Consider the following 12683-nt stretch of genomic DNA (forward strand, 5'->3'; position numbering starts at 1 on the left):
AGTACGCCTGGTCCACAGCTGGTCCCTTTGTCTGTTGGACTTCATGTACTGACTCCCCTCAGCCTTAAGGATCATCAACATGACAAGATGGCCCCTCATTCGGACTGAAGTGATTTTGCCATGGCTTTCATAGTCACTACTCTGAATACAGCTTCTTTCTATAGTAATGATTTTGTTTTCTTTCACTAAAAATGGGGTTAGACCCTATAAATCCTTACTCTATTAATGGTACTTATTTTAGAATTTCAGATGTCCAAAAGACAAAACAGGCATCACCCGGATTGGTGACCTAGCACCCCAGGACATGAAGAAAGTTTGCCGTTTAGCCCTCATTGAGCTGACTGCCCTCTATGATGTATTGGGTATTGAATTGAAGCAACAAAAAGCTGTGAAAATAAAAACAAAAGGTAATTTTGAAATGAAAAACCGTTGGATTTACTTCAAAAGAAGCAAAGATGAACTTGGCTTCTGAGCAGTATTCTTGGGGGGGGGGGAATACCTACAAAATAAACCAATACTTGAATACTTCTAAAATTCAGAATTTAAAACATTGCCTTCAAAAATTTTGTAACTTGATAAACGTGGACTGTTCTCTTAGACTATAAAAAATAAAGAGATAATAAAGTATTTAATTACCTTGGAAGGAAATTCTGAATTAAAGCTTCTTCTTCTTCTTCTTCTTCTTTTTTTTTTTTTTTTGTATTGAGGACTCTTAACTCAAATGCACTCTCCTTTGAAAACTACATGTAAGAGATACTTTTGGTACATAAACTTCTTTTTTTCCAAAATCAGATCTTGAAAAATGACTTTAAGATAGTTGATCCTAGTTCATTGCTTTTGCTTATTTATTTGATGGGAAGTACATAGAGTAGTTAGTAGCCTGTCCCTTTGCTCATTTACATTCTACTTATAACTATTTTGCAAAAACCTTCTTCAGTCTGTTAAGAAAAGAATGCCATTGTGGCACATAATACCACCAAATTGTACTCCTCATGGATATATGCAGTTTTCCTTTTGTAAGCAACTTGCTATACCCATTACACAGACAGACTTTATTTTTTATAATCTTACAGAAAACAGACACCTCTTAGTTTTTATCCAAGATTTTATTGGTCTAGAAATCCAGATAATTATCTATTAATTTAAAAAAGTTTAAGTCTTTAGGAATCTCTGGCTTCTTATTTAACTTTTAAGTTCTCTCCTAAAGAAACACCAAGAATGAGGATTACTGAGTTGCTATGGTAACATTAATAAAGACACATATTCACCTGATTTAAGTTATAGAGGCAAAATCTCTGTAGGACTGACGTATACCTTCCCTCAAGGTCCTCTCTCCCATGCTGGGCCCCAGAAGACCTCATTCTGTGCTCAGCTCCTCTTGAGTATTATAGCTTAAGGCATGGGATGGTGAATTTCTGAGTTAAATGGTGCTTCTTATTTTCCGCAAGACCATTATGGATAATGAAGGACTTTAGATGTTTTTTCAGAAGCTTGTCACAAAGCCTTTTCCAAATATAAAATAGAAATATAATTTAAATAGCTGTGACTCAGTGCTTAGGACTTTTAAAATGGCTTAGAGAGGCTTTTTGTGTTTTAGAATTGCTTCCTAGTAGAGAGAGAAGTATTAAGCCATTCTCATTTACAGTATAACTATTAACAGAATAGATTTTCTTTCCATTTCTTAAATATTTTTGTAGCTCCTCTAATATATTCATCTCATAAACTAGACTCTTGACATTTTTGAAGATTACATTTTTTTGGACAATGCTTAAGCTACAAATTATTAGGTTACTGGTATTCTCTTGATTGGCATCTCTATTGAGTGTCAGTTTTCAAGGTCCTCATTCCACAATATAAAGCCCCGTTTCCTAGTCACAAATAATTTACATCTCCCCTGATGACCTGTGTTACACTTCTGTGCTAATTGTTCCTTCAGTGATGGGGGTGGGGTAGGAGGTACTAAGCAGAAGCTATGGTGTATAGGATTTAATTTAGAAAAATTTTACGTTATTACCTTTCAGTTCTTCTGGAGTTGTTCCCAAATATATGAAACTACAAATCACAATTTAAGAACTACCAAGTGTCTGAAGTGTCTGTACTTTCTTTCTTTCTTTTTTTTTTTTTTTACAGAGAGAACAGACCTTCTTTTTATTCATATATTGAGATAAACTGCAGAGACTGAAAGACAAAAATTCATCACAATTTTTTTGTGTGTGTGTGTCTGTACTTTCTAAAGAAAAACTCTTGTAAAACAAGATCATTAGGTTGACTGATTTCTCGAAGAGCAAACATTTCTGTTTTGCTGTATTATATATAGAATGTTAAATGTCAGTTACATATGAAAGAGATGAGTAAGTAATATTTGCTTTAGCCAAAACTTTTAATTTGTTACCTTTAGTAAGTTACTTGTATATTTCACATACTCGCATGGCATTATTTCTCTTACATGACAGTATAACTTTTCTAATCATTTTGGTGATTCATTGCAATCATTTACTTAGCTGTCTTTCCTTGCTAGATTGCTATATAAGACAGGGTCAAGATTTTCCTATGGCGATGTGTGGACCCAATGGCTAGACAGTGTCATTCACTTAATAGGTGCTCAATAAATAGTTATTTGTTTGAATGACAGTATCAGAAATCTGATGCCTTAATATTTTTGCATTAATATTTTATAGATGGATGGAAGTTAAGAAGTTTTATTTTTTTGTTGCAGATTCCGGCCTTTTTTGTATTCCATTGACAGTGTTGTTAGAACAAGATCAGAGGAAAGTACCAGGAACTCGAATACCCTTGATATTTCAAAAAGTAAGTAGGCCTAAATCGGTCAGCACAGAGAGAACATACTTGAACTAATAGAAGTTTTTTCTTTTTTGGCATTCATAATATTATAATATAGTTTTCCAATTGATGTGCTCTTTTATTTTGTACTTTGATTTTCTATTCAGGAAACAAATTTGTTTCAAGGGCTCATAATTTTTATTTTATGGTGATGTTTTCTGTGTTATTACTATAACTGTGATTACCTGGCATCATTTTCCTGTCTTATATTAGCTAGCTTTGTATAATTGAGATTTCAGTTCTATAATACACGGGAGCGGGAACTGCTTATAAATTTCTAGGGAATTGAACCCTCATGAATATTTCATGCCTGTGTGTGTTTCCCAAGCTTTCCTATTTACAGTGAGGATGTCCAATTTAATTTACCAATGCCTACTTCCAAAGTAGGCAAAGAAACCATAAAGTAGAATAAGAAAGTGATTGCTAAACTATCAAGTCACTGGTGTCATCAACACTCAGTTATTCATAAGGGGTTTATCTGTGGCAATATAAAAATTTCAGTCTAATCTCTGAGCCATCCTTGTTCAGAAACACAGATTACACATGACAAAAGCCAGGAATGCGCAGTGAGGAAGGTAGGCAGATCAGTCATGGACTACCCAAGCTATAGATTTTTTTTGTAGCAACCCCAGCATGTCACACTTTCTGGAAGCTCTGGGGATAGGAAGAGTGGCAGTGGGAACTTTCCCATCAACTGGCTCAACCAACTCATTCAATACAAAGCCCAAGCTCCTTGGGACTGATTCTTCCACTATTCCAAACCCACGCTCAGCTCTCTTACCTATTAATCTCGGGCCCCATTATTTCTCATGATCACCATCGCTTCCAAACATGTATCTCATTGTTTCTCCTGATAAGCTTCATTCTGCTGAGTTTGTTCTTCTCACCAGCTTCTGCCGGCCACTGCCTATAGAACTTGTGTCTGTACGGATAGTTGCCAGCCGTGCCTGTGAGGAGCTGGGAAGTGCTGACAAATGTGGGTCAGATATTCATATTAATTTAAGTAAATTAAGTAAAATGGAAACATAATTTACTTAAATTAAGTAAATTAAGTAAAATGTACACTACCACAGATGACTGTGCATGGCAAGGATCTCATCAGCATCTTTTCCAAGTGGGTAAGGATTCTCCAAAGAAACAGAATCAGTAAGAAGGGTGTGTGTGTGTGCGTGTGTATGCGCACGTGCTTGTGCACACACGCTCACACATGTTCATAGAAAGAGATTCATTCTAAAGAATTGGCTTATGTGATTGTGGGGGCTGGCAAGTCTGAAATAGAGCAGTCCAGAGGCTGGAAACTTGGGCAAGAGCTGATACTGCAGTATTGAGTCCAAAATCTGTAGGTTGGAAACTCCTGTGGGTTTTCCGTGTTGCAGTCTTGAAGCAGAATTGCCACTTTTTTTGGGAAACCTCAGTCTTTGCTGCTGAGGCCGCCAACCCACTGGATGAAACCCGCCCACGTCATGTAGAGTAATTTGCTTTACTCAAAATGTACTGATTTAAATGTTAATTACATCTAAAAAAAAAAAAATACCTTCACAGCCACATCTAGACTGGCTTTTGACCAAAAACCAATGATGTGTCATGCTTGACTTTATCAAATTCACCATCACATCAGTGAAGAGTACGTTTTGGTCTCCACAAAAATTCAGAGATGTCTCCTGGTCAGGCTGAGGGCTACACGCAGTCCCATGTCATTTTCTCTTGAAATTGTTTTGTTTGTGTAGTTATTTTACCTTTTTGGTCTCTTCAATATTCAGAAGACTTGGGCTTCCAACTAGTGTGAAGTTGTTTGGTAACAGCCTTAAAGACTCTTGTTCACACAAAAAATAAAAGAGGGTGTAAAGAGTTTACTATCAGATAACACTCATCTGTATGCTTCCCCTCTGAATGATAAGCAAAAAAATGACAGTGATCTAGCATTGAAAAATACTTTTTCGATGAGCAACTGTCACCTCAATTAGGTGTTTCTCAGTTTTGTACAAAACAAAGAACTGGAAATCGCTCATTTGCAAAAAGGTTTATCACCAGTTTTTAGAGGATTATACTCATTTATTAAGAATTATACCCAAAAAAGTGTTTTAACAAAGCTTATCTCAGATCTGTGAATTATATGTGTTGTTTTCTTGTTTGTTTTGTTTTTAAAAGCTCAGAGGCACATTGTTTAAACCATATTCTTAGAAAACGTCAGGAAAATAAAGTACTTTAAATTTCTATCTATAGAAAATTCCTAACAAATTAGCAAATTCTATTCTCACTGTCAGACTAATCAGCCAAATCAAAGATACTTTGTGTCAAAAACTTCTGACTTCATTTTCAGTTCATAAATTCATATAAGCATATAATCCTTCTTAGGAGATGTTGTGAACATTACTGATACATTATGCAATGTGTCATGTAAGATAAATTACTAAAAAGGAGCATGATTAAAATATATAGAACTATATAGTTATTTTCCATTTTTAAGTCTTGAAAATAAAAGAGCTATAAAGTATTTCTTATTTATATTTTAATAATGAAATATAATGTGGTGGCCAAAAATATTTTTTAAGTGAGAAATATGAAAAACCACATGACATTCTTTCAGGCATTATATATACATTTCTCTATTGGATGCTAGTATTCCACATTTGAGAGGAATAAAAAGAACTTGAATATAAAGACTCAAATCTTACTCTTATTCAGTTGTTTAGAAATCTCCATTTATCCTGTGTATTTGATGAAAATGAAAGGCATGTACTATTGTGAAAAACTAATTTGCTCTAGTAGCCAGCAAAGAATTTTATTTGCTAATGGAACGTTTTAAACATTTTATAAGATGAAATAAAAATGAAAATTGCTCAGACATTGAATAAATTTTGCATGGTATTATTTGTTAAGTTTAGTCTTAAATCCTTTATTGAGTAATGCCCATCTAATCTAAAATAACTTTTGTAAGGTTTTTAGCTGTGGGTTCATTATCTAGTGTACCTTGAAAAATGTAGTCTTGGAAAACATTCCAGTTGAATTTTTAAAAATCATGCACTGCTTTGACTGGTCAGAGATGGTTCTTACTTTATCTAATAATAAATCCTCAGGAGAATTTTGAAACTACTCTTCACGTAGTCTTACCTGACTCCCTGAAGATGCGTGCATTCTTTGGCCTTAATCCGGGGATAGGAGAGATGAGGTCATTAAAGAAAAATTGCCTCGCTTCCAGTGTCTCCACACTACAATATATCTGATTTCAGAACATCTAGACAAAGGTCAAAAGACCTCATTTTATGATACCTTGCTTTGCTCCTAATAGACACTTTTATAAGCATGGAAGAAACAGCTTTATGTAGTTTATAGAGCCTTGGTAAATCATTAAAGGACGTTTCCCTGAGAAAAAAATAAAATAAAATTTTACATCCTTTGGCACTCTGGAAGATTTTATGTCTTAGGGTGTGCAGAGAGATTATAGTAAGTTTGGGGATGAGTGAAGAGTAGGTCTGTCTTTTATAAAGTAGAAGGCTGTGGTGAATGGGGATGGGTGGTAGGAAGGAAAACCTATGCAATGCTAGTAATTGCCTTATATTTAGCCTGAGCACAAAGAAATTGATTTCCTTAAAATAGCAGAGTACCCCCGATAAAGCCTGTGTGCATTTCCCAGGGAATACATATTTCAATTGGAAGATCACTCGGCCAAGAAACTAACCACTTTTTTTTTTATCATCTTCCTAGCTTCCGACAGTATGTCATTGTAATTTCTTCATTTGCCTATTTTTGTGGGTTTCTGCATTATTAAAAAAAAGTCTTTGGTATTTTAGTGGAGTTCTAGAGATAGATCTGTGTATATTCATTGGGCATCAGAAATGATTTAGAAGCCCTCAACAAGAACTATTTTTTGTCTTGGTTTACCACTAAAAGCTGCAAAGCTTAAAAATGAATATTTACAAACAGGTTTTTTTTTTCCCCCCTCCTTCGTACCATAAACAAGTCTTTTAAACAAACTAAAAATGAGATGTAAATGTGCAAATAATGGAATTTCATAAGATTTATTTGATTTCAGAATGTCTGTTTCTGGAAAAGCAGAAGACACGGATGGTCTTAGTTGCTTTTAAGCAGTGAACAACTTCAGTCTCCATTTGTCTGGAGTACAGCAGCTGTTGTGTGAAATGATTATACTTCTGTAACAAAGGAGAATAAGACCCCACTTCTTCTCAATTAGAAGTAAAGTTTTGAGACTTTCTGGTTGAAAGGCTAGTGCTAGTGCAGTAGCATTCAAAACTTCATGAAAGCCCGCTTACCCATCATTGTCATCATTTATCTCTATGTGAAGCAGATGTTCAATTTGGAATTGTACCTGTTAGGAATCCTTACGTCAGAATGTTCTTCTGTTTATACACAGCTGATTTCCCGAATTGAAGAGGGAGGTTTGGAAACTGAAGGCCTCTTGAGAATACCTGGAGCCGCTGGTAGAATCAAGGTAATCTCTTGGTTCTACTCATGTCACCCTTTATTGTTCAATTACGCTTTCTCATTTTAAAAGCTAACTTCTCCTCCCAACCCCTTCTTCCCCCACTGTTAGTCAAGTAGGTACAATATAAAGATAAAACCTCTGAACCTTCAGTTTACATTTAGTTTTTTTTGGAGTCTTTGCTGATGGTTGTAAGTTTTCATTTTTCTTCAAAATCAGTGTATTAGCTATAATACTATTATGATGGAGAGGCAAATGATTTTAATCTCTCTGCTGTGCAGAGGTAAAACAGGAACAAAAGTCAACAAGCAAAAGCCAAGAGGAGTTCCATCCTTCTGGTGAAAAGAGAACACAGTGAGTCAAAATATTAATAGGGGACTGGTCGTAGATTTAGTCAGTGTGATTAATAGCAATTGAATTAAAAAAAAAATGTGGATGAGAAACTCTACCAGGTGAGCAGAAGAGGAGGATGTGACTTTCGTCTCCATATACCAGTCTGTGGGAACTGAGGAAATGAGACTTTGCCTCAATTCCTTTCCTGACTTTCACAGTTCCTGTCACACCCACTGCAGGGTAGCCCGAGTCTGGCTTGTGAAAGAGGCAAGGCGATGCCCAGACTTCCCGTTCTCTCTCCTGCTGCCACCTTTTCTGGCAAGCTGGCATTTTGTTCCCACTGTCTTGGGATGCTGGTATCTTCCTCCTTTCTCCCTGGCGCCCAGCTCCTGCTCTAGGGAATAAAGCATCCAGTAAATGCACAGCAAAGGTAGAATTACCCTTCAGAGGATGCATAATACATAAGTGTCCCGGGGGATTTGCATTTTACAGGGGCCTCACGCTTGGAACTGTAGCTCTATCTGGAGAACGTATCTAGGAGAAGGCTTTGGTTAGCTGCCATTAACAGCCTCCGAAGCCTCTAAATTCAGCTTCTGACCCTCTAAACTCAACTGAGGTGGCGCAAATGATTGCCTTTGTCCAACCTATTGTCTTCTTGAATTTGCAAATCCACTCGAAAATAGGACAGGGCAAAGAGATTTTTTCTGTTCATTTCCTTAAGACCTATTCTGTATGACATTTTTAGAGCTGGATGAGAGAACAGACTGTTGGTGGGTGCACATGCTCCGGGCTTGTGACTGTGGCCGTGGGGCTGCCAGGATTGGAATTACTATCGAGACCTTGCACAGTTTACAGCACCTGCTTATTTTGATGAGTTTCCTCGTTGTGGAATGCTAGTTCCCGCCTACTAGGCTCTCACTGCATGGAGTGACTGCTCACACAGTTCATTCAGCTTGTGTCCCCTGGGTTCGGTGTTCAGTACACAGAGGTCCCTGAAACCCTTTTGGGGCCCGCATGAGTTTGATAAGCTGCCATTGTCTCACTCCACTTCTTAACATTTAGGGCGATTTTACCAACAGTCAAACACAGGCGTCATGTGGGATTCTGAGGTAAGTCCTGTTGAGAGGTGCATTTGAGAATGAATCCCTCAGAAGCTGGTCACGTGACTTCATAGTACCCACATGGACAATAATACCCCTTCTGAGTCCACTGGTCACAGCACTGATTAGCAGACTGTAAGGGCCAGCGCCTAAGAGTCATAAACACGTTTACTTGAGTACACAGTGGTGAACAGAAAGCATATTTTAGGGGCGCCTGGGTTAAAGTGGGTTAAAGCCTCTGCCTTCAGCTCAGGTTATGATCCCAGAATCCTGGGATCGAGCCCTACATCGGGCTCTCTGCTTGGCCAGGAGCCTGCTTCCCTCTCTCTCTGCCTGCCTGTCTGCCTACTTGTGATCTCTGTCTGTCAAATAAATAAACAAAATCTTAAAAAAAAAAAAAAAAAAGGAAAGCATATTTTACACTTTTGACTGGAGAGCTGGCAGAAGCTTGAGTTCAGCTAAATGTAATTTCTAAGAAGGTCAATTAAGTGGATTCCATTGGCTCAACTCTTCAACCTGGCCTGTTGTCACATCCCAAATTATGCAGCAGCTGATCCATTATACATAATTTAAAGATAATATGCAAGATTTTGGGTTGTCTTTCTCCTCTGCCCCACCAAATTTTTTGTACTCTTTTCTCTCCTTCCCCCCTCTCTTTCCTTTTTTCCCCTCCCCCCGCTTCCTTTCCCCCCTCCCTTTTTCCCTCTCCCTTTCCTGTCTCCTCTTTCTCCCTCTTCCCATTCCTCCTTCTCCTTCCCTTCCTCCCCTCTCTCCTTTCTTGCCTTCCTCTCTCCCTTCACCTCTCTTTCCCCTACCCCCCCCCCTTTATGTATTTCACCCATTACAGAAATAACTGGAGGAGAGGGATGGAGTTGTGTAGGGAAGAGAAAGTGTAATAAATTCATCTCCCCAGAAAAACAAAGAACCGTCTTTGGGAGAAGAGTTCAACATAAGGGAGTGACAGAAACTTGAAAGGATTTCTCACCTAATAGGGTTTAAGCCACAGTGAAAAGGTCCCTGGAAAACAGTAATTGTGAAACTAAATTGATTACTAATAATTTGTCTGGCAGATCTTGTAGAGTCCTTGAGGTAGACAAACTAGGTATTTCTGATTCGGCGGGGACTCCCACTGTTCTCTGCAGCTGGTGGCCGGATGGCTGTGCCACTTACGGCTCAGGCACCCAAGACAGGTACTGATGTATTTTCAGGCCTCATTTGCTTTAGAATTTGGTTTTCCATTTCCCAGAGGTGACTAACCAAGAGGTAGCCCCCTACGTTAGGCCCAGAGATTGATTATGTATTTTGTTATGTCATGTACTTCTAAATAATTTAAAACAGACTTTTTAAAACATAATTTATTTATTTATTTTTTAAAAAGATTTTATTTATTTATTTGACAGACAGAGATCACAGATAGACAGAAAGGCAGGCAGAAAGAGAGAGAGGGGAAAGCAGGCTCCCCGCTGAGCAGAGAGCCTAATGCGGGGCTTGATCCTAGGACCCTGAGATCATGACCTGAGCTGAAGACAGAGGCTTTAACCCACTGAGCCACCCAGGCACCCTTAAAAGATGATTTTTAAAATCAAAGGAAAACTTACAGCATCTGAAGTAAAGCTCCCACACAGAATGATGATTTTAACTAATCTTTTCCTGATTAAACCTTGACCGCTTAAGGTCTGTTGCAGATGCAGGAAAATGTATGCAGTTTTTGAATTCTGTGGCCTTGGCTATCTTTTGTCACGGAAAAAGTGTACTTGGCCGAGTAGTATTTTTCTGAGTGACAGAGAAGTGTTGGCCTTTAGTACTTTTGGATTCTTTTCTACAGAGTAGAATGTCTTGGAAAGTGGGAAGTGTATCACACTCTCAGCAGGGAAAAAAAAAATGCACTTACTGGTAGCTTTTCTTTCTTGCCTTTTTTTTTTTTTTCTTCTGCCTTTCAGAATCTTTGCCAAGAACTGGAAGCAAAGTTTTATGAAGGGACTTTTAATTGGGAAAGTGTCAAACAGCATGATGCCGCCAGCCTGCTGAAGCTCTTCATCCGGGAGCTGCCCCAACCGCTGCTCAGTGTAGAATATCTCAAAGCCTTTCAGGCCGTCCAGAGTAAGTGCCGTCTCTCTTTGAGGCAGCCGTTGTGCTGGTGCCATCCATGTTAATTGTTTTAATGACACTTTGCCTCACAGAAAGTATAACTGGATACATTCGGAGAGACATATTGACTCTCTGTCAACGGCAGCTCAAATGCCATACATTGTTGTCCTTTTCCTTTACAAATATACATCTCTGAATAAACAGATGACAGGATGTTCTCCTCAGGGACAGATTAATTGCATGCCCATTGAGCCCTGCACTATATTTTCTTGTTAAAACCTGGAACTTCGCATTTCTTGTCTAATAGAATGAGTCACGTAAGATCTGATACATTTTTCTTGCCAAGTGTTAAAAGCAACACTTACTGGAGAAGCTGTGGATTAACAGTTATCATAAACGCACAAGGAGATGAGCAGAGTCTGTGATTATTTCCCAAAAAATGAAGTTCTGAAATTGTCATGCAGAAACGTGGAACAAATTATTTGGCTGCCTCCTTGGAGGAGGGGTACATACTTCTTCTACCTTGCCATTTTGTGGTATTGCACAAGCTCCAAATTAATGTATCGAATAGTTCTTGATTCTTTTCCAGTGAACACAGAGATCTTATAAGGTTTGCATACTGCTGTAATTATTCCTTTTAGTCCCAGAGACCATCAAAAAAGGAAAAATGCCATCGCTACATTCTAATGACTATATCTTTAACTTCCCAACTGGGACACCTTGAGAGGGAAAAGGTACCACTATTGATGATTATGGTGAGCTACAGTGTCCACCAGAACTCTTCTGGGTCCTTCCAAATTTTTTTTATTGAGATATAATTGACCTACAACATAATGGTTCAATATTTTTATGTATTGTGAAGTGATCATCACCGTAAGTCTGGTTAACATCCATCACAATGTATATTTACAGAATTTTTTTCTCTTGTGATGAGAATTTTTAAGATCTACTCTCTTAGTAACTTTCAAATATGCAATATATTGTCAACTGTAGTCGCCATGCTGTACCTTATGTCCCCATGACTTCACTATTTTATAACTGGAAATTTGTACCTTTTGATGCCCTTCACCTATTTTGCCCACACCCCTCCCAACCCTAGCTTCCACTAATTGTCCTGTATCTATAAGCTGATTTTTGTTGTTGTTGTTTTCCTATAATCCCACATATAAGTGAAATCATATATTTGTCTTTGTCTTGTTTTACTTAGTATAATGCTCTCAAGACCCATTCGTGTTGTCATAAATGGCAAGATTTCTATTTTTATGACTTAGTAATATTCCATTATTTCCAGCATATTCTGAGTAATACTCCATTGTTTATCTAAAGCATGTAATATCAAGATGATTCTCATGTGTCTTCTCATATCATTTCTTCAGAATTTCTTGGGGAGACATGACTAAAATCATCTTGTGTTTAAAATATTTGTAATGGTTAAGTTATGCTCTTTTGCATACATTCTTTGGATATGGATTCAAGGACAAATCCACTCCTTAGGAACAAGGTACCAGAACGATTCCAAATATCCATGAGTATTACTTCCATGTCGATGGTTACTAAAAGTGATAACTATCAATGATCATCGTGTACCTCTTTGACTCAGTCATCACTGGTTGGTTTTCTAATTCATCCCATAGATATTTATCTACCACTTACTGTGTTCCAGGCTCCATTTTACTTCTTCCTATTGGAATCAGTGGACTCTTAGCATGTGATTTGTCCACTCACCGATGAAGAAACAACCTTCACTGTTACAGAGGCACCCTCACACCATACCGTGGAAGGGCTAACTTTCTGTGTTTCTTCATTGGGGAATAATTATCACGCAGAAGTTAAAATTATTTCCAAAGCACTGTTGTGTGTCTGCAAACATAAGGCCGCTC

The 12683-nt window shown here is 37.7% G+C and overlaps 1 protein-coding gene across 7 annotated transcripts in view; it reads left to right on the forward strand.

Moving 5' to 3' along the window:
• ARHGAP18 (Rho GTPase activating protein 18) overlaps positions 1–12683 on the forward strand; it is a 200847-nt gene that overhangs the window by 162429 nt on the left and 25735 nt on the right. For all 7 annotated transcript variants that reach the window (XM_032339551.1, XM_032339550.1, XM_032339552.1 and 4 more), the window contains exons 6-9: positions 242–407; positions 2717–2808; positions 7214–7291; positions 10656–10815. In XM_032339551.1, coding sequence (XP_032195442.1) covers positions 242–407; positions 2717–2808; positions 7214–7291; positions 10656–10815 — 496 coding nt within the window. The remainder of the gene's footprint in view (positions 1–241; positions 408–2716; positions 2809–7213; positions 7292–10655; positions 10816–12683) is intronic.

Source organism: Mustela erminea, chromosome 4 (genome assembly GCF_009829155.1).
Source record: "Mustela erminea isolate mMusErm1 chromosome 4, mMusErm1.Pri, whole genome shotgun sequence".
Taxonomy (NCBI): Eukaryota; Metazoa; Chordata; class Mammalia; order Carnivora; family Mustelidae; genus Mustela; species Mustela erminea.